Raw genomic sequence first — 25,596 nt, 5'->3', positions numbered from 1 at the left:
GAGCGGTGCCTGGTTTCCTCCAGACTTGACGCTTGGCATTCAGGCCAGATTTCAATCTTGGTTTTATCAGACAAGGGAATCTTGTTTCTCATGGTCTGAGAGTCCTTTAAATGCCTTTTGGCAAACTCCAAGCGGGCTGTCATGTGCCTTTTACTGAGGAGTGGCTTCCGTCTGGCCACTCTACCATCATTGCCTGATTGGGGGAGTGCTGCAGAGATGGTTGTCCTTCTGGAAGGTTCTCCCATCTCCACAGAGAAACTCTGGAGCTTTGTCAGAGTGACCATCGAGTTCTTGGTCACCTCCCTGACCAAGGCCCTTCACCCCCGATTACTTACTTTGGTCTGGTGGCCATCTCTAGTAAGAGGTGGTTCCAAACTTCTTCCATTTAAGAATGATGGAGGCCACTGTGTTCTTGGGGACCTTCAATGCTGCAGACATTTCTGGGTACCCTTCCCCAGATCTGTGCCTCGACATACTCTTGTCTCGGAGCTCTACGGACAATTCCTTTGAACTCAAGGCTTGATTTTTGCTCTGACATGCACTGTCAGCTGTGGGACCTTAAATAGACAGGTGTGTGACCAAATCATGTCCAACCAATTGAATTTACCACAGGTGGACTCCAATCAGGTTGTGGAAACATCTCAATGATGATCTATGGAAACAGGATGCATCTGAACTCAACTTCGAGTCTCATAGCAAAGGGTCTGGATACTTATATAATTGTGTAGAATTGCAGGAAATTAGCTTTAAAACATTTTGAACAGTTTGGGGTTACATGTGTTGCGAGGTGGGGGTTTGTTACTACACTGCATAATGACAATATTCATCCTGACCTTTGCCACCTAGGACATTTGTGTGACCAGACCTTCTCAAATAGTAATTGAGTACCCCTGTAGTAAAGAATTTCCCTCAGACACTTGAACATGGCTATATTCAAAGCACAACACTGCCACCTAGGGTGCAACTTTGATTCCACACACAACACTTGGTTTACTTTCTCTGAGGGAAACCAGGAGTGCAGCTATACATGAAATGGGATGCAACATGGTTTATAGGTATAGGATAACACAGACTACAAAATGTTTGTGCCACATTTAAAGCAGCTGCCATCTGGCTGTTTTTATTAATCAACATGAAGAACCAAACACAGCAAAGATGATCTGATAAAAAAATATGTACAAAAGATATGCCTTTTTATTATCTTTCTCTCATTACCATCTGTATTAATATGGTTGGAATATTTAACATTAGAATATAACGCCCTAAATACGGTAGGGATACTGTTTTTATAAATTAAGATAGCAGCTAACCATGGCACCTTTGCAGTGATCTACAGCTCTGATTATGATACACTGTAATGTCTAAGACGTGGACTTTATTGTTCTCTCTATCTATAAGGCGTGTGCAAAATATGTTAATTACAACATGGCTGGTCTTTTTTAGCTTGTGTAAGCTGTGACTAACTAAAACTAGCTATCCCTCCTGATAAATATGGTCTTGCCACAGGCTATTGACAAACAGTTACAGCTGAGTCCACATTTCACTTGTAGCCAACTACACTGTTATATAAAGCACTTTCATTATCCGAGTACTACATAATATAGAGACTGAGTAGAAAAGTTATTTCAAAAAACATTTTAGTATATCTATTTTAGAATATCTTTGGACAGTAAATTAAGTCCAAATATGAGGCCCTTCAGGATAATACATTCGATATTTTGATTATTGTATATATTCAATCTTTCTGATTATAGGCCTACATTCTATCCAGTGTATGTTCATTGAAGCTTGTGCTAGACACTGCATAATACGGTATAACAAGTGTAATAAGTAACAATATCAACAATACAAGAACAAGCAATCCTGTTGTTGAGTTCCTCTGATAGACAGTATTCCTTAGCTTGGTCCCAGATCTGTTTGTACTATCATTCCACAAACATTATGTTTGGCATATGACACAGAGTACAAGGAGTCAAATCTTAGAACAAATAGACGGGTAGCCAGGCTAAGTATTAGTGATGCGCGGATTGACTCATAACCCGCAGTCCCCGCGGTTATATCCGCGGGGTGGGTGGGTTTAGGGTCATGAAATATTGTGCGGATGAAGGGTGGGTGGGTAGCAGGCGGCTTGATTAAAAAGAAAACAATACCTTAAAAAATCTGAAAATGTAACCTATCATTCTTGTGAAATGTATATCTATAGGCTACATTGATGTTTTTCTTTCATTATTTTAGGCTATCTGGCATTGGTGCATAAGCTTAATCTTTAGGGCCTAACTGTAGCGTACCAAATAGCCTACACGGCAAACCCCAAATGCACTTGGGAATGGGCAGAAAAAAAGTTAACATCTATCCATGGAGGCAAAAAGGCCAATGTCGGACTTGAATTCAATAAGAGAAAAGCTGTGAAATGGAGAGTTGAAAATAAAGAGAAGAGAGAGCCAAGAAAAGTAATGTTTGGGAAAGAATTGGTGAAGTGTTTAAAGAGGATGATAGCGGTGCTGGCAATGTTGTGTGTGGTGATTGTGAGGCGCTATACAAATTCCACAGTCACAAGATGGACTTCAAATAGGCCTATGGCACGTCAAGGGAACTGTAGCCTACTGTTCAGATGAGTTAAATGTAAACTGAAATCTGGACACTGACTGTAAGTCTATAACCTCTCACATAGACTTAATATTAATTAACTCCTGCAGAATTAAGCATTTATTTAAGTAAAATGATACATCAAATGTAAGCAAAATTTGAACTTGGGAACAAGAGTGGAGAAATTAGATATCTTTCAGCATCTTGAGAGAATGTGAATGCGCAGTTAGATAGTGTCTGTAGAGGTGATATCTTTATCATAAAAGTTGACAGTAAGCTATTTCAACCACATAAAATATGCATCCAAGCTGAACTGAAATCTTCTCAGAAACATGTTGGGTCATTTTCACACTTTTCTATTTCCTTAGAACCGGTCAAACTGATGTCATTTGGAGATGTTGCACAGAGAATCTTTTTTACCCATGTCAACTAGATTGAAGCATTATTTCTATCAATGTATGACATTATTCTGGTGATCAAAGGTTTATTTAGTCTTCTAGGGCAACATATAGGCCTAATGACAAGTTGAATAACAAATAGCCTACCAAAATGTTTGAAATTATAAGCAGAAACATATCTAAATCAGGCAAAACAGAATCCTGCACCCCCTGTCAAATCGTTCCGGCATCTCACACTATCCTACAGCACATTGTTTTATATTAGCAAGTTAGATATTCACTTTATCACATATAGACGGGCGGTTGCGGATGGGTTATTAGTAATTGCGTGCAGGTGCGGATGAACAACGCACCATTACAAAATATACCTTTCCTGTGACTAATTATATTGTTAAGAACCATTTAATTACATCACAAAGCCATATTCCCTTCTGACATGAAGTAACACTTAGACATATTACTCAAAACATACACCCACTCAGCAAATTGGCCAGTGTTACCTAGTGTAGATTTTTCAGTGTAACATTTCTAGTGTTGATTCAGGAGTTAAATTAAATCTGAAATTAACACTCAGTAGTGTAAAATAACCCCAGTGTTAGTGTTTATATCCAATGTTAAGTGTGAGAATGTGATTGTGTCTGTTTTACTCTCTGTCAGTTTTACTCTGTGGAGAGTAAAACATTCCCAATAAAACCATGCCCATCATTATCACATTTCCCAGCATGCTCTACTGGAGGGAGTCATTTTTAGGATTGTTTTTAATATCTGTGTTTTTGCATGTACATTGATTGATTAATATTATTGTACACAAATACGATTTTTAAATAACATACATTTTTCTCAACTAATCCAATCAGATGGATGCAATAAATGCAACTATTACTTAAATGGCTGTTCCAGTTTAAATGGTTTAGATAAGGGGTGGGAAACTCGGGCCCCAAGGGGCCTGATTGGTGTCAACATTTTGCCCTAGCTAATTTAGAACGTAATTAGTTTAATCAGCTGTGTTTGCTAAAAATGTGACACCCATCTGGACCCTGAAGACTGGAGTTGCCCATCCCTGACTTAGGTAGTCTCCTCACAATGTTCCTAACCCTTACATTCATTCTGAATGATTAAAAATCTGGTTTCGTATAGGAATTACATCACTTTGCAAGCCTGCATAATGTGACTTGCAGATGTGGCCTCTAAACCAGGATTGTCCTAACACCACTGTGTTAGGGTAAAACTTGGCCATGAAAGTAAGGCCTTATATATTTAATGTATTGTCCTAAAGCATTACATTTTAATGATAACATTCACCTCTAGTGGGAAGTCCACAGGAGTGAAATTAATAAATTCAACAACCATGTCTCTGCCACTAACAAATACTGTCATGGGTGGTAAATCTACAATTAACTTGAAAAGGCAAGGCACTGGGAAATTATATTGGAGGTGTGGCTTAGTTGAGGCGTGGCTTTAAATTCGTTGTTTTTGGCACCCATGAATGGAAGTGTTGTATCAGTTTAAGTGGTCTATGGTTATACTTATTCAAGTTCGAATATGTCTGCTGCCAGTCCTGAAGTCTTTGTAAATGCTTACATAGGAACAAGTAGTATTAAATACGTTATTGTTATTGTAATCTCCTTAATCCAACACCAGCGACCTTGTCAACAGATACAGACCTCTTTGCACAGATACAGACCTCTTTGCGTAATGGTTAAAAATACTATATAAGGTGTTATTGCATAACACCATTAGTGTAAACTATATACACTTCCTAGTGTTAAAAATACTATATGAGGTGTTATTGCATAACACCATTAGTGTAAACTATATACACTTCCTAGTGTTAAAAATACTATATGAAGTGTTATTGCATAACACTAAAAGTGTTAATCGTGTGGACCCGTATAGAAAAATTGTCACTGTAAGTGTTGATTTAACACTGGAGAATTTGCTGTGCATGAATATCACAATTTCCACCCCAGAACAGTATACTGCTTAGAGTTTGATCATGATAAACTAAGTATACAGTAAAATCTACAATTTTGGTAGACTATGATTGTCAGATTAAGACAAGATTGGCATTTTCTTTTTGCACATATAAGTAACTTGCTTTGTCCGAGCCAGATAGGCCCATAGGGCAGGAGCCAATCTCCTGTTTATGTAATGTGAGGCAGCTTGATGTACAAGTACACCCCCTGGACAGGATGCTAATGTATCGCAGGGCCTTTTGCACAGATTCTGTAAGGCATTTCACTCAGCCTTCATTTTGTCTCTGATATCCGAAGGCAAGGTTTCAAACAGGACGTCCTCCACCACTAGGCCGCCACGCTTCAACGCCCGGCAGAACCGCAGCTCTGGAGGCAGGAGCTCAAAATGGTTGCCCTTCAGTTCCAGGTGTGTCAATAGAACCAGGTATGAGATCTTTGGTGAGAGCAATGACAGCGTATTCTTGCCCAGCTTGAGGGTTTTGAGCTTCTTGCAAAAGAAGAGCTCGTCTGGGAGGTTATCAATCTTGTTGCACGTAACAGAGAAGTACTGAAGACTCTGTAGGACACCGATCTCCGGCGGAATGAACCGGATGTCGTTGTTGGACAGATCCAGGTAACGAAGCTTGTTGCATAAGAACAGGTGCGAGGGCAAGATCTCTATCTTGTTATGACTGAAGTAGAGGCGCTCCAGGCTGCCCAGCTTCTTGATGTGCTCAGGGACATAGCAGATACTGTTGTGCCAGAGTTTCAGGCACGTCAGTTTGTGGAGGTGCTGGCAGCTGACTATCTCCTCAATGGAGCGCAGGTTGTTTTCCTTCAAGTCCAACTCCTGTAGAGTTAGAGTTATACAAATGTATTTTAAGTGTCACTCCACAATATTACAGGAATTGGCAATACATATGACATATTTGAAGTCAAGAAAACAGCCCAGAACAGAGTTAGCTGGAGATGCACCTTTAAGGCCCTTTGCTCAACTAGGAGCTTAAAGGAATAGGTCATTACATATTTAAAAACCACAATGTGGACCACTCAGTGTGGAGACACTGTAGGCGAACATAGCAGGCGGTCAAAGTACGGCATATCATACCTGTAGGTTCGTGAGGCTAAAGACAGCATGTGGGATGCGTTCCAGGTCACAGTGCACCAGCTCCAGTTCAGTCAGGTTCACCATCTTCTTCAGGTTGTTGAGCATCACCAGCTTGGTGCCATCGTTGTAAACGTACAGTCTCTGCAGGTGGCTGGACACGTCCACGATGGACTGGGGGATCTTTGTAAAGTTACTTTTGAGCGACAGGGTCTTCAGATTCTTCAGCTCCCTTAGAGACTCCAGAACCACATTCTTAGAAGCGTCAGGACTCAGTGAGCCAATGAGGTAGAGCTCCTCTAGATTCCGTAGGTGGTACAGCCAATGAGGCAGCTCCCTGCTGTCATCAAACTTTACCCTGAGCACCTTACATAAAGATGGAACGATACTTTATTAATAAAAAATAAATAAAAACATGCCACACCAAAGACTACCAGAATAGCATACCTTAAGGTTATCCTTGAGGAAGGAAGTGGCTGTGGTGTGGATCTTTAAGCAACACTGATACAGAGACAGCTCCTGGAGGTTTTCCAGCTGGGCGATGGAGGCTGGGATGGATACGTTGTTGATGATCTCTAGCTTCAGGGATTGGAGCTCTGTCACCTCGAAGATGGTGTCCGGGAGCCCAGACAGCATGAAGAGCTGCAGCTCCAGTCTGTTGTTATGGTTGGTCAGCAGTCTCTGACGCAGCTTCTCTGGTGTCCACTCATGGTTCAGGTTCAGCTGTTTCAGTTTGTTCTCACTGACCTCAGACAGGAACACTGCGAACCTGAGAGAAAGAAAGAAGAAGAATACGTTATTGTCCAATGTAGACAGATATGCCATGGAAACTTCTGCTTTTGTCTTCTGCTTTATTCCAACTCCGAAAGGCTGGAGCAGAGGGTAGCCATACAACTGCACCCGAATGGTTTGTTTTACAATTGGAGGCATTACATACCTATCAACAGCAACGGAGAGCTGAATTACTTGAAACAATTTACAATTTTCAAAAAATATATATTTTACACCTTTTGGAGTACAGTGGGTCGTACTGGTCGATCATGTGCAGCATGAAGGCAAAGTCATTCTTCACGTCTGGGATGTCATCGATTCCCGTTTCTTGCCTGACGTATTCAAAGGAGTACTCCTTCAGCGAGCGGTAGAAGAGCCAGTAGGAAGTGTAGAGGCAGGTGAATCCGTACACAGCCACGAAGCACAGGTAACAGTACGACAACTTAGAGAACAGGTGGGCCATGGTGTGATTACAGGAGAAATGCTTATATCCCGTCATGTCCTGTATGTCCACACTGCACTTCACTGTGATCTGCACCTCAGAGACTAAAGCACTGTTATACGCGATGATGAGGAGGAACTTGAACACTTTGAGAACAGTCTGGCGAACATACATAACATAGAGGATGTCCCCCTCTTCGACGTGCAGGCGGAACTTCTTCACCTTCTCAAATAGAGCTTTGGCCTGTTCTCCTTCCTTCTTATCCAGGGCGCTGGCTGTGGGCTTGTCCACTACGATCTTCTCTGGGATGGATTTGAGGGACTGGGTCTTCTCCAGGCTGTCCAGGTTCCCCTCTACAGACACATTGAGGATCGCTTTGCTGGCACTGTTGTTCTTGTTGTCCTTGAATGAATAAATGAATGAATTTATTAATTAATGCATTTTATTTGAAATATTTCAAATATATCCAATATAGGGCTGTTTCCCAGAAACAGATTGAGCCTAGTCCTGGACGAAACAGAATTTTGAAAGGAGATTCTCCATTGAGTTTTCAGTCCAGGCCTAGGCTTTAGCTGTGTACAGGAAACTGCCCCATAGTTTCCTCAGCCATTTGACTACAACAATACATACAGTTGAAGTCGGAAGTTTACATACACCTTAGCCAAATACATTTAAACTCAGTTTTTCACAATTCCTGACATTTAATCCCAGTAAAAATTCCCTGTTTTAGGTCAGTTAGGATCACCACTTTATTTTAAGAATGTGAAATGTCAGAATAATAGTAGAGAGAATGATTTATTTCAGCTTTAATTTCTTTCATCACATTCCCAGTGGGTTAAAGGTTTACATACACTCAATTATTATTTGGTAGCATTGCCTTTAAATTGATTAACTTGGGTTAAATGTTTCAGGTAGCCTTCCACAACATTCCCACAATAAGTTGTGTGAATTTTGGCCCATTCTTCCTGACAGAGCTGGTGTAACTGAGTCAGGTTTGTAGGCCTCCTTGCTCGCACATGCTTTTTCAGTTCTGCCCACAAATGTTCTATGGGATTGAGGTCAGGGCTTTGTGATGGCCACTCCAATACCTTGACTTTGTTGTCCTTAAGCCATTTTGCCACAACTTTGGAAGTATGCTTGTGGTCATTGTGCATTTGGAAGACCCATTTGTGACCAAGCTTTAACTTCCTGACGGATGTCTTGAGATGTTGCTTCAATATATCCACATAATTTTCCATCCTCATGATGCCATCTATTTTGTGAAGTGCACCAGTCTCTCCTGCAGCAAAGCACTCGCAAAACATGATGCTGCCACCCCCGTGCCTCACGGTTGGGATGGTGTTCTTCGGCTTGCAAGCTCCCCCTTTTTCCTCCAAACGTAACGATGGTCATTATGGCCAAACAGTTATATTTTTGTTTCATCAGACCAGAGGACATTTCTCCAAAAAGTACGATCTTTGTCCCCATGTGCAGTTGCAAACCGTAGTCTGGCTTTTGTATGGCGATTTTGTAGCAGTGGCTTCTTCCTTGCTGAGCGGCCTTTCAGGTTATGTCGATATAGGACTTGTTTTACTGTGGATATAGATACTTTTGTACCTGTTTCCTCCAGCATATTCATAAGGTCATTTGCTGTTGTTCTGTGATTGATTTGCACTTTTCGCACCAAAGTACGTTAATCTCTAGGAGACAGAACGTGTCTCCTTCCTGAGCGGTATGACGGCTGCGTAGTCCCATGGTGTTAATACTTGCATACTATTGTTTGTACAGATGAATGTGGTACTTTCAGGCATTTGGAAATTGCTCCCAAGTATAAACCAGACCCGCGGTGTACAATTTTTTTCGGAGGTCTTGGCTGATTTCTTTTTATTTTCCCATGATGTCAAGCAAAGAGGCACTGAGTTTGAAGGTAGGCCTTGAAATACATCCACAGGTACACCTCCAATTGTCTCAAATTATGTCAATTACCTTATCAGAAGCTTCTAAAGCCATGACATCATTTTCTGGAATTTTCCAAGCTGTTTAAAGGCATGGTCAACTTATGACCCACTGGAATTGTGATACAGTGAATTATAAGTTAAATAATCTGTCTGTAAACAATTGTTGGAAGAATTACTTGTGTCATGCAAAAAGTATATGTCCTAACCGACTAAAACTATAGTTTGTAACAGGAAATTTGTGGAGTGGTTGAAAAACGAGTTTTAATGACGCCAACCTAAGTGTATGTAAACTTCTGACTTCAACTGTACATATATACACTGCGTGTACAAAACATTATAAGCACATGCTCTTTCCAAGACATAGACTGGACCAGGTGAATCCAGGTGAACGCTATGATACCTTATTGATGTCACTTGTTAAATCCACTTCAATCTGTGTAGATGAAGGGGAGGAGACCAGTTAAAGAAGGATTTTAGAGCCTTGAGATAATTGAGATTGTGTATGTGTGCCATTCAGAGGGTGAATGGGTAAGAAAAAAGATTTAAGTGCTTTTGAACGGGGTATGGTAGTCGGTGCCAGGCGCACCGGTTTGTGTCAAGAACTGCAACACTGCTTGGTTTTTCACGCTCAACAGTTTCTCGTGTGTATCAAGAATGGTCCACCACCCAAAGGACATTCAGTCAACTTGAGACAACCGTGGGAAGCATTGGAGTCAACATGGGCCAGCATCAGCATCTCTGTGGAGGGGTGGGTTCAACTCAATATTAGGAAGGTGTTTTTAATGTATTGTACACTCAGTGTACGTACAAACATATATCCATTCATACATACACTACATACTGTACAAACACATACCAACAATACCTTCTCCTCTGGGTTCTCTCCAGACACCTCGGACAGAGCTCTAGTAGTCCAGGGGGAGTCGAAGCACTTTCCCAAGATGGAGATGAAATGCTCTATCTTAGAGCTGGAGCCTGGGAACTTGAACCAGAAATTGCTACACACCATGAAGATGAGGGTGTGTATGAGGACTAGGTAAGGGAAGTACTTGGCGTACCAGTGCAGGGCTTTCTCGTAGCACATCTGGTTTATGAAGCTGTACTGTTGAAGGTCCAGGTTGGTTTTCAGGCCCATCATCTCATGCACATCCTGCGACACAACAGGTGAGACCAGCTCGGTTTTATTTGGTAAGGGTATTGTTTGGTTCGCCATTGATATTCTCTGTGGAAGGCAGATGATTTTGTCCTGGACCACCTGAAAGAAAAGAAACATCAAAAAAGACATTCACAATAAAGCAAGCACAAATGTAAGATGACAATACAACTGTCAAACAATACCCAATGATGGCAATATATACACAATATCACAGTAACTGAGTAGTAAACAGTTCTGCAATATTGAAATTCTTCACTGATTGTAATATTCCTAAGATTTTATTAGGCACATTTATTTTTTTGCTCTTTATTATTTTATAATAACGAGCTAACCCACTAGGGAATTACATTGAATCAACGTGGAATAGATGTTGAACTGACGTCTGTGCCCAGTGGAAAAGTGAGAACAATTTCCAATGAATTCATTACAAAAAAGTATATTACAGTAACTTAGATACACAATGATAATACAAACAACAGAGGGGGATATCGGATGTTATTTCTCATTTCCTTCTGTGACAACATTGGTAGGACTGTGACTCAGACAGGAGATTACCAATTTGTGTTTTAGCCACCGCAGACTAAAGAGGGAGTCAGACTCATTGTAACGCTATGCAATACTGTACCACCAAATGATATGTTATTCTTTGACCTACCATTGCACTTTTATAACACTTACAACATTACCAATTGTTCTACTGCAATTATAAACTAATCATGAATGTGTTGATGTATATACAGTTTATTTTTCTTCAGCTTTGTAAATATTTGCTTTTCTTATGAGCCAGACCAGTGACATAGCCTAAATACCATGTGGTTCCTGAGGCAGAGGACTCTGTCTGGAAAATTTGTCTGAAGAAAATGCCTGATCAGCTGGAAAAGGGGGAGGCTCTCTCTCTTTTAATGCAGGACAGGAGAAATTAAAAGTCAGACTTGCTGAGTACAGTGTTGTGTCTTTGGCATCATTAAAAGTGGTGACTGTTATTTTATCAAATCAATTCTCTGTAATTATTATACGTGATTCAACTAATAATGTAAATGTAATTAACTAGGAAGTCGGGGCACCACGGAAAATCTTCAGATTACAAAGTTATAATTTTCCGAATATAACTCTTCAGATATTTTAATATCTGATCAATTAGTCTTCTATTAATTATTATTTACCTCACGTCAGTCTCATTCCAAACGTCGTAAATTGTTGGTTATCTGCAGGAACCCAGCCTAAACTATGAATCATCCATACACCAATTGGCTTAATCATTTATTTACTAACTAACTAAATAATCACAGAAATGCATAAACAAACAGTAGATATTGCTTACTAACAAGGATAGGGAAGATTCCCAAGTGGGCTAAGCTGATATGACGGCTTGGTGGACAAAGGTAAGTGGGTGTGGACTGAGAAAGAAGCGGGAAAGACAAAAGGGATCACTTCACACAGTTGATAATTATATTAATTGAAATGCTAATCCTTTGCACACAACGCTCACTCATTCAGGAATAATTGCAATCAATATATATTTACGCCCATGTGTCGTTGTGATCTTCTCTGTTGGAATCCGGTCCGTCTGCTGGAGAGTTCATCCGAGTCTCTCTCTCTCTTTCTGTTTCCCTGAAGATCAAAGTCTTTCGAGGTTAGAATGGATACTTCAGAGTACCATTCAGAAATGTTCTCATAGATAGATGTTTCAGCGGTTGTCGGTATTCTCGTCCCAGGTTTACATAATTTCTAGCTGCAGACTAGTAATTAGTATCTAAGATTTGCTCTTATTCTGTAAGAATCGATAGTTTCAGAGTTTAACCATTTCCAGCCGTGTAGCCAATGCTCCACATGGTATGGTTAGGAATTCAATAACTATTTGCAATCACAGCTCACGCTGTGGGTTTGCTTAGTCTTGGTACTCAAACCTGTGCCACCTTAGCTTACACCGAGGTATGTGTGGTCTGAAGAGGATTTCCTCAGGAGGGGTTTTTATTCGTAACAATAGGAAAGGGCTGTTCCATGACGCCAGATCATATCTGTGCTCACGGGGGCGGGTCAATGACTTTAAAGGGAATTCAACTCTCACACATTAAAGGGTTAAGTGTCCACGGACCCTTTCCACATTCTCACAAGTGGACATATAGTTTCATTTTCACATTTTGGGGATTTAGGAGTTCGGCCACGTCAAATCCTTTGTTCACTCTGTGGTCTCTCTTTCTGCATGGCCATGGGAAGAGAGTCTTCTCCAGGAATTTACGACCTGAAATAAAACACACATAACTGCGAAACAATGTTTTTCTTGCTGAGACGGCCACAGTGCTTGTGGAAGTGTCCGAAGGGCAAGATAAGTTTGTCTCAACTACCTTATTGCACGACTGCAAGGAGGAAGGAAGTTGCTCATTCCCAGAGACAGCTGGCTCGTAATCATGAAAAGAACGGTCAATCAGGTTTGCTGATGGAATGAGATATCGTAATATCTCCTTGGATCGGATTCTGCACCAAGAGGTTTCAAAACGTATTTTTCCCAAGGGGTGCTTTCGACAGATACCCCTCGTGAATTACTGCATTGCAGCTAGCGTTAGGTAAAAACAGTGTGGTCAGTGGAGAAGGCACTGTGGCCTGTGACCATACCTGGTTGGTTTTCCAATCCATCAGTGGAAGTAACCGATCCATCAAGTCTGCTCCGAGTAGCAGGGGTACAGATTCGAGGCTGGTAACACACACAGGGTGAACGAGCAATACGTCCTGGAAGTATAGTTTTATCATTCCTCTCAATGTGAGAGGATGAGGTAGTCTGAGTGAAACCTCGAAGTGTAGTGTCGCATCGTTCCACTTTTAACCAACATTTAGTTGGCTTCAAAGCCCTTTTGAGATCATAGAACAATGTTTGAGAGATGAGCGATATTGTCGCACCCGAATCAATTGGCACATGACAAGTTAAGCAGTCCTCCAGGACTGTTTCCAGGTATGGGTGTTTAGATTCGTGTTTAGTGGACATATTCCTCACGAAGTGGTGACCCACGAGTGGTCGTTCGCAACGACGTGATGTGCAATTTCTGTTCAAGGTGAAAGCAGATCGACTTTTCGGGCTTTGAGTGGGCTTGGCTTTAATGAAGCGTTTGACCTTTTTCTTCGCAACATTTGTATCAGAGTCTATAGACAAAGCCTGTGGGCTTGTTTCTTGATCAAGCAGGCCCTGGATAGGGTCTCAAGTGAGAGTGGGAGAAATTTGAATTTTAACATCCTTGCTATGTTTGTTAATTCCTGCGGACCTGGTGTCCAGTAATTCCTTGTCTAGTCCTTGTGACTTATCTTTTACCCTTTTCTCAAATTTTCACGTAGTGGAACTTCTAGAGAACATTGGTCTACATTTTGATTGTACTTCAACCCTTGTTACCCTTGTGCTCTGACACTTTTTGTGGGTTGGGTGCAGGAACGTAGCGAACAGGTCGATTGTAGAGGTAGTCGTTTCGATGGTGACGTACTTCACAGTTATTTTGACCGAGAATGTTATTGGAATTGTGGTTTCGTGGTAGAAACCATTGTTGTGCGTCATCTCTCAACGCTCCAATACCTGATAATACACCCTCTAACTGGAGTGAGTGCTCCTGGTCAAACTTCAAAACCGAGTGGTCAGGGCTCTTAGCGTTGTGAGCTTTTTATGCCTCAAAGCCTGTGCTTGCAAGCTCTCTGAGTTGTAAGATAGGCAAGCCAAAGTGGGCTGCAGGGCCCAAGTAGGTAATGAAGGTGGGATACATGTTCGACAGAAACATTTGTTTGAATGGTACCAGCTCCTCCATTCCTGTTTCAGTGAGTAGGCCAAAGTAAGCTGAACAAAGCCTATGATAGTAAGCTTGTGGGTGTTTGTTCTGAGCTTGTTTGACGGTGTTAGCCAGTGAGCTATCGTGTTTGCGATTCACAGAACTACTGAATTCTAATTTCAAAGCTGTGGCAAGTTTTGCGTAGTCATTTATCGTGTGTTGCTGTTGTAGATTAATTAACCTCGTCACGTGTCTATTCGATGTTCACTTCAACAGGTAAACTCTGTTAGGACACGTAGTGTTCGGGTATCCATCCAATGCGTCCTCTTTGTCAGCTAGAAACGTCTCAGTATCGTTTGGCTGACCTGGAACAGGGTCAAAGGTGGGGAAATGATTGACGAGTTTGTCAAGGTATTCCGCGCACCAAGCGGGCGGAGAGGGTTGGGTTCCTCCTGTGGGGAAATTGGGGCCGAAAGGCCAAGAGGAGAAGCCAAGCTTTGGCTTTGTTGGCCAAGAGGCACCATATTACTCAGTGCCGAATGGCCAAGAGGGGAAGACTGAGGGACACATAAGGGAGGCAAAGTCTGAAACCTATCGTCTTTACTGCTTTGAGTACAGGGCTCCGGTTGCTTGGATAGGTAGTCACGCAGTAGTGCGTGACCATTCTGGACTTCCTCCAGATGGTACCTAAGGGTGGTGGTCTGCTGCATTGCAGAGTCCACTTGAGCACTTAGAGTACTGATTTTGGACATGTGAGTGTCGCACTTGCTCCTTTCGGTCTCAAACTTATCTGTCATTGTTTGCAGATAGAGGTCTTGAGTACGAAGCGAGAGATTCAGTGATGAGATTTCCTCCTCTTGCTTATAAATCAATATTTCCATCTTCATCACCTGAGTTCTCTCATCATTCATTTGGTCAGCGACTTCAATGGGTTCTACTGATTTGTCATCCAACTAAGTCATTGTGTTTATTAACTGATCGTCTTTGGTCTGCAGCATGTTGAGTAGAACATTGTTACTTTGAGTAGCATTCAACAAAACTGCATGCATGTTATCAAGTTGAGCGCTCCTGTTTGTAGATAACTCGTCAGATTTATCTAATTTGGCGTGGACATCATCGTATTTAGTCTTGGCTAAATTGAGTTGTTCCTGTAGCATACAATTTTGTTCCTGTAGAAGAAGATTTTGTTGAAGAGTTTGTGCTCGTTCATCATCATACATTTTCACAATTACATTTAATTGTTCAGTTTTCAAAACGCAGTAGCTAGCAGCCATAGCTAGCAGAATCTTTCCCTTTTCTGCATTTGTCATTGGTTTCCTGGTTCTCTCCACTTGTCCCTTTATGTCTACCGTTACCTGCTCGTGCTTCAGCAGTGCACTGTGGTATTGGACCGATGCCAATCTCGGATGGCAAGATATTAGGGCTAGACTGGAGAGAACCTTTACGAGGCCTGCGCCCGATGGTTGATTTTGGAGAGCGTTGTTCGCCATGTCTGCTGTTTTTCCGCTAATGGCATAATTAGGGTTGGTATCGCTGCTGAGGTCAGATATGAAACATTTTATGGGTGAGATTCACTAATTAGCGGGCGAGTGGGGACTACCCCCTCTGATAGCTTGCACATTATTAGAACATTTGAAAGGGGAAAAAAAACATATTTTTCCAAAGTTTGGTTTTGGAATACGTTGGAAGTTGCAAAGACAATTTTAATCTATTTATAGATGTTAATGAACCATCAGTACTGTACCAGTAATGTGGGAGTTGGACGTGAATGAATTTGCAAAAGCAAATTGTATTGATTAATCAATGATAATGATTAATCATACATGGATAGGCTATCTGGGAATTAAACTTGAATTAACCTGGGAAGTTGGTTCATCTAGGTTACTATTGGAAAGTTTCAAATGTCTCATTTAATTGGAAGAACCTTAAGGTATGTTCGACAATTTAACTTATTAAATTGACTGAGACAGTGTTATCCAATCAATTGAGTGTCTGGATTATCATAAGTGTAAACAGTAGTTTAAATATTGGGGTACATTCACCACTAGTTTCACATATCCCTAAGGCCAAAGCCACATGGGATTCCCGCTGGACGCGGGATTTCCGTCAGTACTGGGGTTAATTGAATGTGCTTTGCAAAAGCAGATTTTACTGATTGATCTATTTTAATGATAAATTAAACCTGTATAGGCTATTTGGGAATTAAACTTTAATTAACCTGAGAGCGTTGTGACATTTTAGAAAACCACTCAATTTGTATATTATTGAAAAGATCCACCTGAAAAGGGAAATCTGGCATTTATACATATTAGTTATATTGAATCAGACATCGATATCCAGTCAATTGCGATTGGCTGGATATCTTAAAGTGATCCACGTTTGGGTGTCACCTAATTCTTTTACAAGAAATGTACTGGCGATTCTTCACCACCAGCATTCGCAGAAAGCTGAAATCAAATGGAAGTACAAAGGGCGGGACTTCCGTCACGCAAAGCAGAGGAATTTCAACGTGACACAGGAAAAAGAAAATGATGTTTTCCCTTTGTTAGCTTAGCATCTCGTGCTAAGCTAATCCTATTTGTACAGAAATCTCACTTCCAAGCACAAACTAGGGTGGTTTTACTTATAACGTCATTACGTTCAAACCATTTCCCTGCATTATTTTCGCGATGTTTTTACCGGAATGCGCGGCAAACAACGAAATGCACCGTGTTCTACTCGCCTGGAAACACGAGAGAGAAAGATAATTATTAGTCAAGCTAATATCTACTCAATTTCAAATCGGTTGGCTCTTTGTCCTCGCTCGAGAAATTAATAATGACTGATCCTACCCGGTTCTGAAACGCGGGAGGCAGAAATAGCCCACGTTTGGCCAAACGTTTATTTTTCAAATTTCTTTAAGAATCTGGATTGTATCCTAGCGCTAGAAATGTATTGCTAACGTTACCCACTGGCTACGTCAGAAACCACTGCAATTCTTATACAGCACAAGAGATTCAATACCGCATTGAACAAGGTTTTTTACTAGCGACGTCTCACATTAACCAATTCAGCATACTTTGCTAGCATTATATAACCGAAGCGACACGATACATAAAAACAGATACACATGTGGCCTACCCGCACTGACAAATCTATCCTCTAATTTCTAACCTTCCTGGCTCTATGCCCTTGCTTTAGAAATGAATATTGACCGACAGAAATAGTACCGTTTAGCCTAACAGACTAAATCTGTAATTTACAGCTCATTGTTCTGACTCTATCGACACCGGAGGCATACCCCATAGCTTGTTCAAATGGAAACACACACACAACCAATCTGTATATAACGCAGTCTGTTTGTACAATTCTGTTTGCACAATTGATATATACATAATTCAACAGCAAAGTCTCGTTCTATATTAGATGCCTCACACGGGGCACCATAATATGTAGTGCCTTTGGCATCATTAAAAGTGGAAACTGTTATTTTATCAAATCAATTCTCTGTAATTATTATTACGTGATTCAACAAATCATGTTAATGTAATTAACTAGGAAGTTGGGGCACCACGGAAAATCTTCAGATTACAAAGTTATAATTTTCCGAATATAACTCTTCAGGTATTTTTATATCTGATCAATTAGTCTTCTATTAATGAATTATTATTTACCTCACGTCAGTCTCATTCCAAACGTCGTAAATTGTTGGTTATCTGCAGGGACCCAGCCTAAACTATCAATCATCCATACACCAATTGGCTTAATCGTTTATTTACTAACTAACTAAATAATCACAGAAATGAATAAACAAACAAACAGTAGATATTGCTTACTAACAAGAATAGGGAAGATTCCCAAGTGGGCTAAGCCGATATGACGGCTTGGTGGACAAAGGTAAGTGGGTGTGGACTGAGAAAGAAGCGGGAAAGACAAAAGGGATCACTACACACAGTTGATAATTATATTAATTGAAATGCTAATCCTTTGCACATGAACGCTCACTCATTCGGGAATAATTGCAATCAATATATATTTACGCCCATGTGTCGTTGTAATCTTCTCTGTTGGAATCCAGTCCATCTGCTGGAGAGTTCATCCGAGTCTCTCTCCCTTTCTGTTTCCCTGAAGATCAAAGTCTTTCTTTCCTCAGGAGGGGGTTTTATTCTTAACAATAGGAAAGGGCTGTTCCATGACGCCAGATCATGTCTGTGCTCACGGGAGCGGGCCAATGACTTAGTTAAACTTTAAAGGGAATACAATTCTCTCACATTAAAGGGTTAACATCACATTACATCATTTCACAAATAGTTTCATCTTTACTCATTCATTTTATACAAGAATTAGATGCAAACACCATAATTGAGAAATGTACATATTCAGAGATATAGTTATGTGTATTTCATGTCCTTAGTGAGGTCACCAAATGAAACACACTCAACATAACTGTCCTTTAAGTGACCACGGACTCTTCCCACATTCTCACAAGTGGACATATAGTTTTATTTTCACATTTTGGGGATTTAAGAGTTCGGCCACGTCAAATCCTCTGTTCACTCTGTGGTCTCTCTTTCAGTATGGCCAGGGGGAGAGAGTCTCCACCAGGAATTTACGACCTGAGATAACAGAACCTGGGTGTAGGAGAGAGTGAGAGGGGGAAGCCACGATCTATACCCAGAAAGGACCACGTCATGACAACAGAGATCAGCAGAATTCTACACACCCTGGTCATCTCTCTCACACACACACACACACACACACACACACACACACACACACACACACACACACACACACACACACACACACACACACACACACACACACACACACACACACACACACACACACACACACACACACACACACACACACACACACACACACACACACACACACACTTCTCTTTCTCACTCTCCTGATCTCACTCTTGATCTTTCTCTTCTTTTACTTTCTCTCCCTCTCTCTGTCTCTCTCTCTCTGTCCTGCTCTCTTTCTCTCTCTCTCTCTCTCTCACTCTCTCTCACCCTCCCCCTTACCATCCATCTACATGAGGTAGCTACACTTGTGTGTGTAAAGCTAAAAATGTCCCTTTGGCAGAGCCAGTGTTTACCTCCACTACTGTAAACTGAGACAAACAGTCCCATAATGCCAGGAAATGTATTAATTAGGGACAGTGCTGTCTGCTTTGACTAGGTTGCGGTTTAGTTTACCATGTAAACTACCAATGTAAACTAATGAGGGTCGTCAGATGGGTCGTGTTTGGAAATCACCCACTATTTACAAACTGTGAAAGCAGTTTTTCAAAATAGTCATTATTTTTGTAGTGATCCTTCCCTTGGTTCAAGGGACAACACGGGATATTCTCACCCCAATAAACAAGTTCCTGTCAATGGTGTTTTGGGCTTTTCTAAAAAATAATTACTTATAATCTACAGGGGTTTATAGAGGAGAAGGTAGCGGCTCGGGTTAATCCTTACAATTTCACGTGGAAAAACATGATTTCACGAGTAGTTTCATGTAGATTCATTATCACATTTTGCTTCACATGTTGTCACATGTTATAACATTAACTTCACATAAAATCACATGTGAACAGATCAAAATGTGATTGTGGAACACTTCACATGTGATCATGTGAAATTCATGTTTTTTTTCGTAAGGGAGGGCTCCACCCTCTCTCTCTGCAGCTGGTCAGAGTGGTGAGGGGAAGGGAAGTGACAGGCCACTGGTCGCTGGAATCATGGCTGTGTTCCAGATGGCTCTGGACAAAAGAAGTGTACTACGTATATAGGTAATAGGGTACCATTTCGGATGAAGCCCATGTGTTTATGAAGACGTGGTGGGCAGGCGGGGGAGACATTTTTGGTGCGCAGTGTCTGTGTGAGTGTGTGTATGTGTGTATGTGTGGAGTGCAGGAATGTCTTCCCCTTTCCGTTGGTAAACTCCCGCTATACTGTGCAGCTTACATGAACCCAACACTGGGCTGTTTGTGACTACAGGACAGGACACAGTAGATCTACAGAGCAGTGAATTAGCAAGTTACTTTAAAGGCTAATATCTGCTATAACATCCTAACGACACAGCACACAAGGCATACTGTGTGAACTACAACATATTTCTCATTATGTCATCAATTCAACCACTTTTGCCCCACTAGGTATAGGACTATGCTACAAGATAAAGTTATAATGTGTATGCACCTTGTTCATTAGATAGTCAGGCCTTTTGGACACTCTGAGGCAGGGAAAGCAGATATTGTGCGGTTTGAAGATACTGACCTTGTACTGTGCATCCGAACACTCAGATCATGAGCATGATGACAGAGAGGTAGTCTGTGCACTAACCTGTAGGGTGCATCCGAACACTCCGATCATTAGCATGACCACAGAGAGGTAGTCTGTGAACACATCCCACCAGGGCTTCAGAACCCGGAATGCTGGCTCCTGCTCTGAGAACTGCCGGAACTCCGTCACAGGAATCATGGCTCCTGCTGAGACAGAGATTTAGGGATTGTTTGCAAACAATGTATTTATAAACAATATATAGCTTCAAAATATATTTAGTCCTTTTATGTGCCAATCTTTACAATCAAAGCTCAATTTTTTAATTTGAAAGTGGTTAAATTTCTCCATCTCTATCCATTAGCTTTTTATCAAACCAAGTGGCAGGGCTGCCTTTTGGTTGAAAAAAAAGCCTGGAAGCTCCATTTAAATGTATATGTTCAACATGGCCAGCTTCCAGACTAGTTGAACACGCAGGGGGAATTGTAGGGGGAAATGTAGCTAGCCTTCACAAGACAATACTTGGAACTAATTAGGGCTACACTGACAACCCAATCACACTCCAGAAACATATCCATAACGGTAAGCATCACCTTCCGTATAACCAGTCGGTCTCTTGTTTGTCAAACAAAATAGCTGCCAAAATACAGCAGGCCCCAATATGGCCATTTTTGTTTAACATTCAAATACATTTAGCTGGAACTGTGAATAATAAGGTTTCCTTTATGTGTGGGGTTTGGGTGAATTAAACTCTGCTTCCTGTCATGCTGTTAAACATGAAAAGAAACCATGTTGCACCTATACCTCCGTACATGAACATGTGTGTCAATTCGTACTGGTGATACTGTTAATGATTTGACTGTACAACAATAAACCGAGGCATGATTTTGGCAGTTGGTATAGATCAAAATTTCATAGCTGACATACACTAAACAATCTGCCTGTTAGGATGGATAACTGAATCATAACATAATATATAGAGCCATGCTAGTAGCATCATCAAGGCCTTACAAGCGTCTCTCTCTCTCTCTCTCTCTCTCTCTCTCTCTCTCTCTCTCTCTCTCTCTCTCTCTCTCTCTCTCTCTCTCTCTCTCTCACTCATCAACAACATCTGAGTCAGAGGAACATTCTTCAACATTAAGACAAAAGGATGTCATATGTTTTTCCTATGATAATCTCTTATTTTGGAAAGTTATTTCTCAAAGCATGAGTATGATTCTACTCTGTTTGCACATTAATAAAAATGTTAAACAATACAACCAGAATAGTAACCCACTGGGCACAAACTGGTTAAATCAAAACTGATTACATTTACAAAAAATCATGAAGGTAATGAATTATCAGGAATTTTTTTCTTTTTTTCACCCAACTTTCACCCAACTTTCACCCAACCCTAATAAGATGGTTAACATTTTTTGTTGATTTCATTTTGACTTCACGTTAGTTGACAACTGAATCAAATGTAAAACAAAACTAGACGTTGAACTGACGTCTGTGCCCAGTGGGAAGCATTTACATTAGATGGCATGTATAGGTTACTCTGTAAAATGTCACATTTACATGATATAAGTATGTATATAGGCTACTTACGTATAAATATATGTATGTGTATAAGTATGTATAAGGACACAACTAAATAATTCATAGATGTATCATATTCTAGAAGTTAGATATACTTGACTGTGTTTGTTTGTCGATGGTTTTCATTTTGTTCTAAATTCATGTATATACAGTCTTCAGCACTAAACAACCACACAAGTGTATAGTCTATCAAAACATATCTCAAGAGAGCTACAGCTAAATATGTGAGACTTTTAATAACACAGCTGCACTGTTTAGATAGACCGCTGTGCTAGAAACAAACAACCATCTTTAACCAGAGTCGGAAAGCCTAAAACTTTGTCTCAAAGTCACAGATATACTGATTTTACTGTGGAAACTAGACCTATAGTTTAATCTCTATTGTCCTTCATACAATTGAACACATTGTTTCCTTGAGGAGTTCCTGAGATATGGAAATAATGCATGTATGTAACTCGACATGAAGGATGGAAGACAGTTCAGGTTCAATACAATTATTTTTAACATGACACTTAACTTGTATTATTGCAAATGTATACTGAGTATACCAAACATTAGGAACACCTTCCTAATATTTAGTTGCCCCCCTTTTACAATCAGAACAGCCTCAATTTGTTGGGGCATGGACTCTACAAGGTGTCGAAAGCATTCCACAGGGATGCTGGCCCATGTTGACACCAATGCTTCCCACAGTTGTATCAAGATGACTGGATGTCCTCTGAATGCCACACAAACACAGTCCATGACTCAATTGTCTCAAAGCTTAAAACTCCTTATTTAACCTGTCTCCTCCCCTTCATCTACACCAGTGGTTCCCAAACTGTTTATAGTCCTATACCCCTTCAAACATTCAACCTCCAACTGCGTACCCCCTCTAGCACCGGGGTCAGCGCACTCTCAAATGTTGTTTTTTTTGTCATCATTGTAAGTCTGCCATACACACACTCTACGATACATCTATTAAACATAAGAATCAGTGTGAGTTTTTCTCACAACCCGGCTTGTGGGAAGTGACAAAGAGCTCTTATAGGACCAGGGCACAAATAATAATGTAATAATCAATAATTTGCTCTTTATTTAGCCATCTTAAACCTTATATGTTCATCAAAAATTGTGAATAACTCACCACAGGTTAATGAGAACTAGTACTAGTTTTGATTCACCTGCCTGTTTGCCTACCTGTGTATGATCATTGCCTACCTGTAACCACAATTCCTGCCTTCTGCGAAGGTGAAATTAACACCTGCCGCGCTCTGCGCGTGAATCTACACATTTTTCTCCCTGAGTATTCATTACAATTTGTCATTGTGTTGTTATTTAGCTGAACACTCACCCAAATGTATAGCCCCGGTGGAAAATATAAATGTACTGTTTGAAAATGTTTAAAAAAAATGTGAATCACATTTTTATTTGGTGTTCCCCCGATGGCATTGTACCCCAGTTTGGGAATACCTGGTCTACACTGATTGAAGTGGATTTAACAAGTGACATCAATAAGGGATCATAGCTTTCACCTGGTCAGTCAATGTCATGGAAAGAGCAGGTGTTCTTAATGTTTTGTATCCTCAGTGTATATTGTATAATACAAATGTATATGAAGTTCCAATGGGTATAAGGCATTAGTAAACAATCTGTATCGGTTTAACTCCAATCAACTACAGTGGGAAAAACTGTACATAGCCTTTGATCATTTTTTGAAAATTATTCCTCCCTAGCCTAGATAAGTTGTTTGCTTTGTCAACTCAGTGAGCTGGCCTGGATGTCTGGGCCGCCTGCGTTTTATCCTTTGCCTGGCTCTTCCTGACAGGAAACTCTGCAAATCTCCAACACTGACTTATTGGGCCTGCCCAAAACAGACTATGACTGTGTCCCAAATGGCACCCTATACCCTATATAGTGCACTACTTTTGACCAGAGTGCTCTCGGGATACAATATATAGGGAATAGGGTTCCATTTGGGACAGACATGGATGTCTGGATAGATCACACCCAGTCCCCAGTCAGTCCCAAGGATAACACATCCTGTCCAAGATGGGTTTATTAGTTAGGAGGACCATGGAAAAACTATGTAGAAAATATTAGACTCCAGGATCACTTTGAGAGAATAGGGGGGGATTGTAACAATAGGTGTTAAATGATAACAATAACGTCAGACTTATGTAAGTGACTTGGGACATCTTTTAATAACTTGTACAATGAAAATCCCAAATATCATATACTACCAGTACTTTTCAACTACATACTGCAAAATGCGGAGCCTATCGGCTAACCTTAGAGCCAACTTCTCTTAGTTCACCTTCAAACCACATAATAGAAGGTAACAACATTGCATCTCTAGATAAGATTAAGATAAATATGACCCCCCTCCCCCCAAAAATGTATAAAACATAAACCATTCCCTCTCCACAGGGTACTGACAAACTCAAGGGTTTAGTATTAGGGTATACAGTATATGGCTAATCTATGGTGTGAATTCTCTGCCTTCCATAAATAGGCACTCATACTGCTAACCAGTTATTCATATGGAGAATAATATTTAATTAAGAAACATTTTTCATCTTCTTTCCTTTTTGGGAAGAGGGGATGAGGGAATAGGTGATATCATTATCCAAACTTGAGAAATTCCCACCACGTTTCATATTTCTAGCCTTTAAACAAAATAATAAATCCTATGTGTGGGTTTAAATCTAATTGAGATACAGTACATGGCATATGCCTAACTCAATATTAGCATTATTCAGAGGCAGTGTCAGCTAGTGCAGGAGGCTCGGGTTACATGGGCTATAGACAGGCCAAAGTTAAAATGTATATTTATATTGCTATGCAAACATGGCAACAATGTGTAGGCTAATTTACAGTTAAACCCAAATACAATGTAACGAAATATGCGCTATGAAAATAACATGTACATTCATCATCAATCATGTAAGAATACAATAACAAAATGTGCCTTACCCTAGTGATATCTGTCTGACAGCCTAGATTCTATAGCGGTTTGTCGATGGGTGTTTTTTAGGGCAGCAGCGGCAATCATGTCCTTGTGGATCTGGTGTGGTCCTCAGCTTTCCGTTATTTCTGACTGCAAGCTAGTTCAATGTTCCTGTCTGTTCGTGATGCACAAAGACTGTAGCCTACTGACTGACTGACTGACGCGGTCAGGGCGGGGACTAGCCGATTTACGTGTTGGGCTCGTTAGAATAACCGAGGTTAAGACAGTTTCAAGTTCGATATTCGACGGATATTCGCGCTTTCAAACCTCAATAGCTTTCAAACCACTTGAGCCAGAGACTCCAAATAAGTGTCATGATGTTGGAAAAATTGCGCACAACATTGCACATGTCTTATTTTCACTATTTAGACATTAATTTGCTTTCCAAAGCTAATAAACATGTGGAAATGTGAGCAGCGTCTTGTATTCCAAGTTGAAATAGTTAGGGACCGTGAACAAAGTACAAACTTTATTTTACATTCAAATTTCAATAGCTCCTTGATCATGTGACATACTTACGTCAAACAAGGTTCAGAATGTCCACTGACTACTCTTCTATATTGCACACCCTTTAGTTTGTCAATTTTCATTTCACAAGATTTTACATGAATTTTTCTAAATGTAAAGTTTCAAAAGCTCCTAGGTCGTGTGACCTAATGACGTCAAACAA

At 40.6% G+C, this 25,596-nt stretch overlaps 1 protein-coding gene across 3 annotated transcripts; it reads right to left on the bottom strand.

The window, feature by feature from the left end:
- Positions 1-1,080: 1,080 nt before the first annotated feature.
- LOC139541359 (volume-regulated anion channel subunit LRRC8C-like) lies at positions 1,081-25,275 on the bottom strand. 3 transcript variants are annotated; one of them, XM_071345930.1, is made up of 7 exons: positions 24,893-25,275; positions 20,420-20,565; positions 10,051-10,449; positions 7,052-7,659; positions 6,492-6,813; positions 6,048-6,410; positions 1,081-5,789 (listed from the first exon to the last, which is right to left on the bottom strand). In XM_071345930.1, the coding sequence occupies exons 2-7, from the start codon at positions 20,555-20,557 to the stop codon at positions 5,223-5,225; spliced, it is 2,397 nt and encodes a 798-aa protein (XP_071202031.1). In that variant the 5' UTR covers positions 20,558-20,565; positions 24,893-25,275; the 3' UTR covers positions 1,081-5,222. The 3 variants fall into 3 exon arrangements, with proteins under 3 accessions (XP_071202031.1, XP_071202032.1, XP_071202033.1); XM_071345931.1 differs by having other exon boundaries at positions 20,420-20,562; XM_071345932.1 differs by having other exon boundaries at positions 10,060-10,449; positions 24,893-25,274.
- Positions 25,276-25,596: the final 321 nt, after the last annotated feature.

This window comes from Salvelinus alpinus, chromosome 16 (assembly GCF_045679555.1).
Source record: "Salvelinus alpinus chromosome 16, SLU_Salpinus.1, whole genome shotgun sequence".
NCBI classification, from domain to species: domain Eukaryota; kingdom Metazoa; phylum Chordata; class Actinopteri; order Salmoniformes; family Salmonidae; genus Salvelinus; species Salvelinus alpinus.
This window is presented reverse-complemented; position numbering and strand designations above follow the sequence as displayed.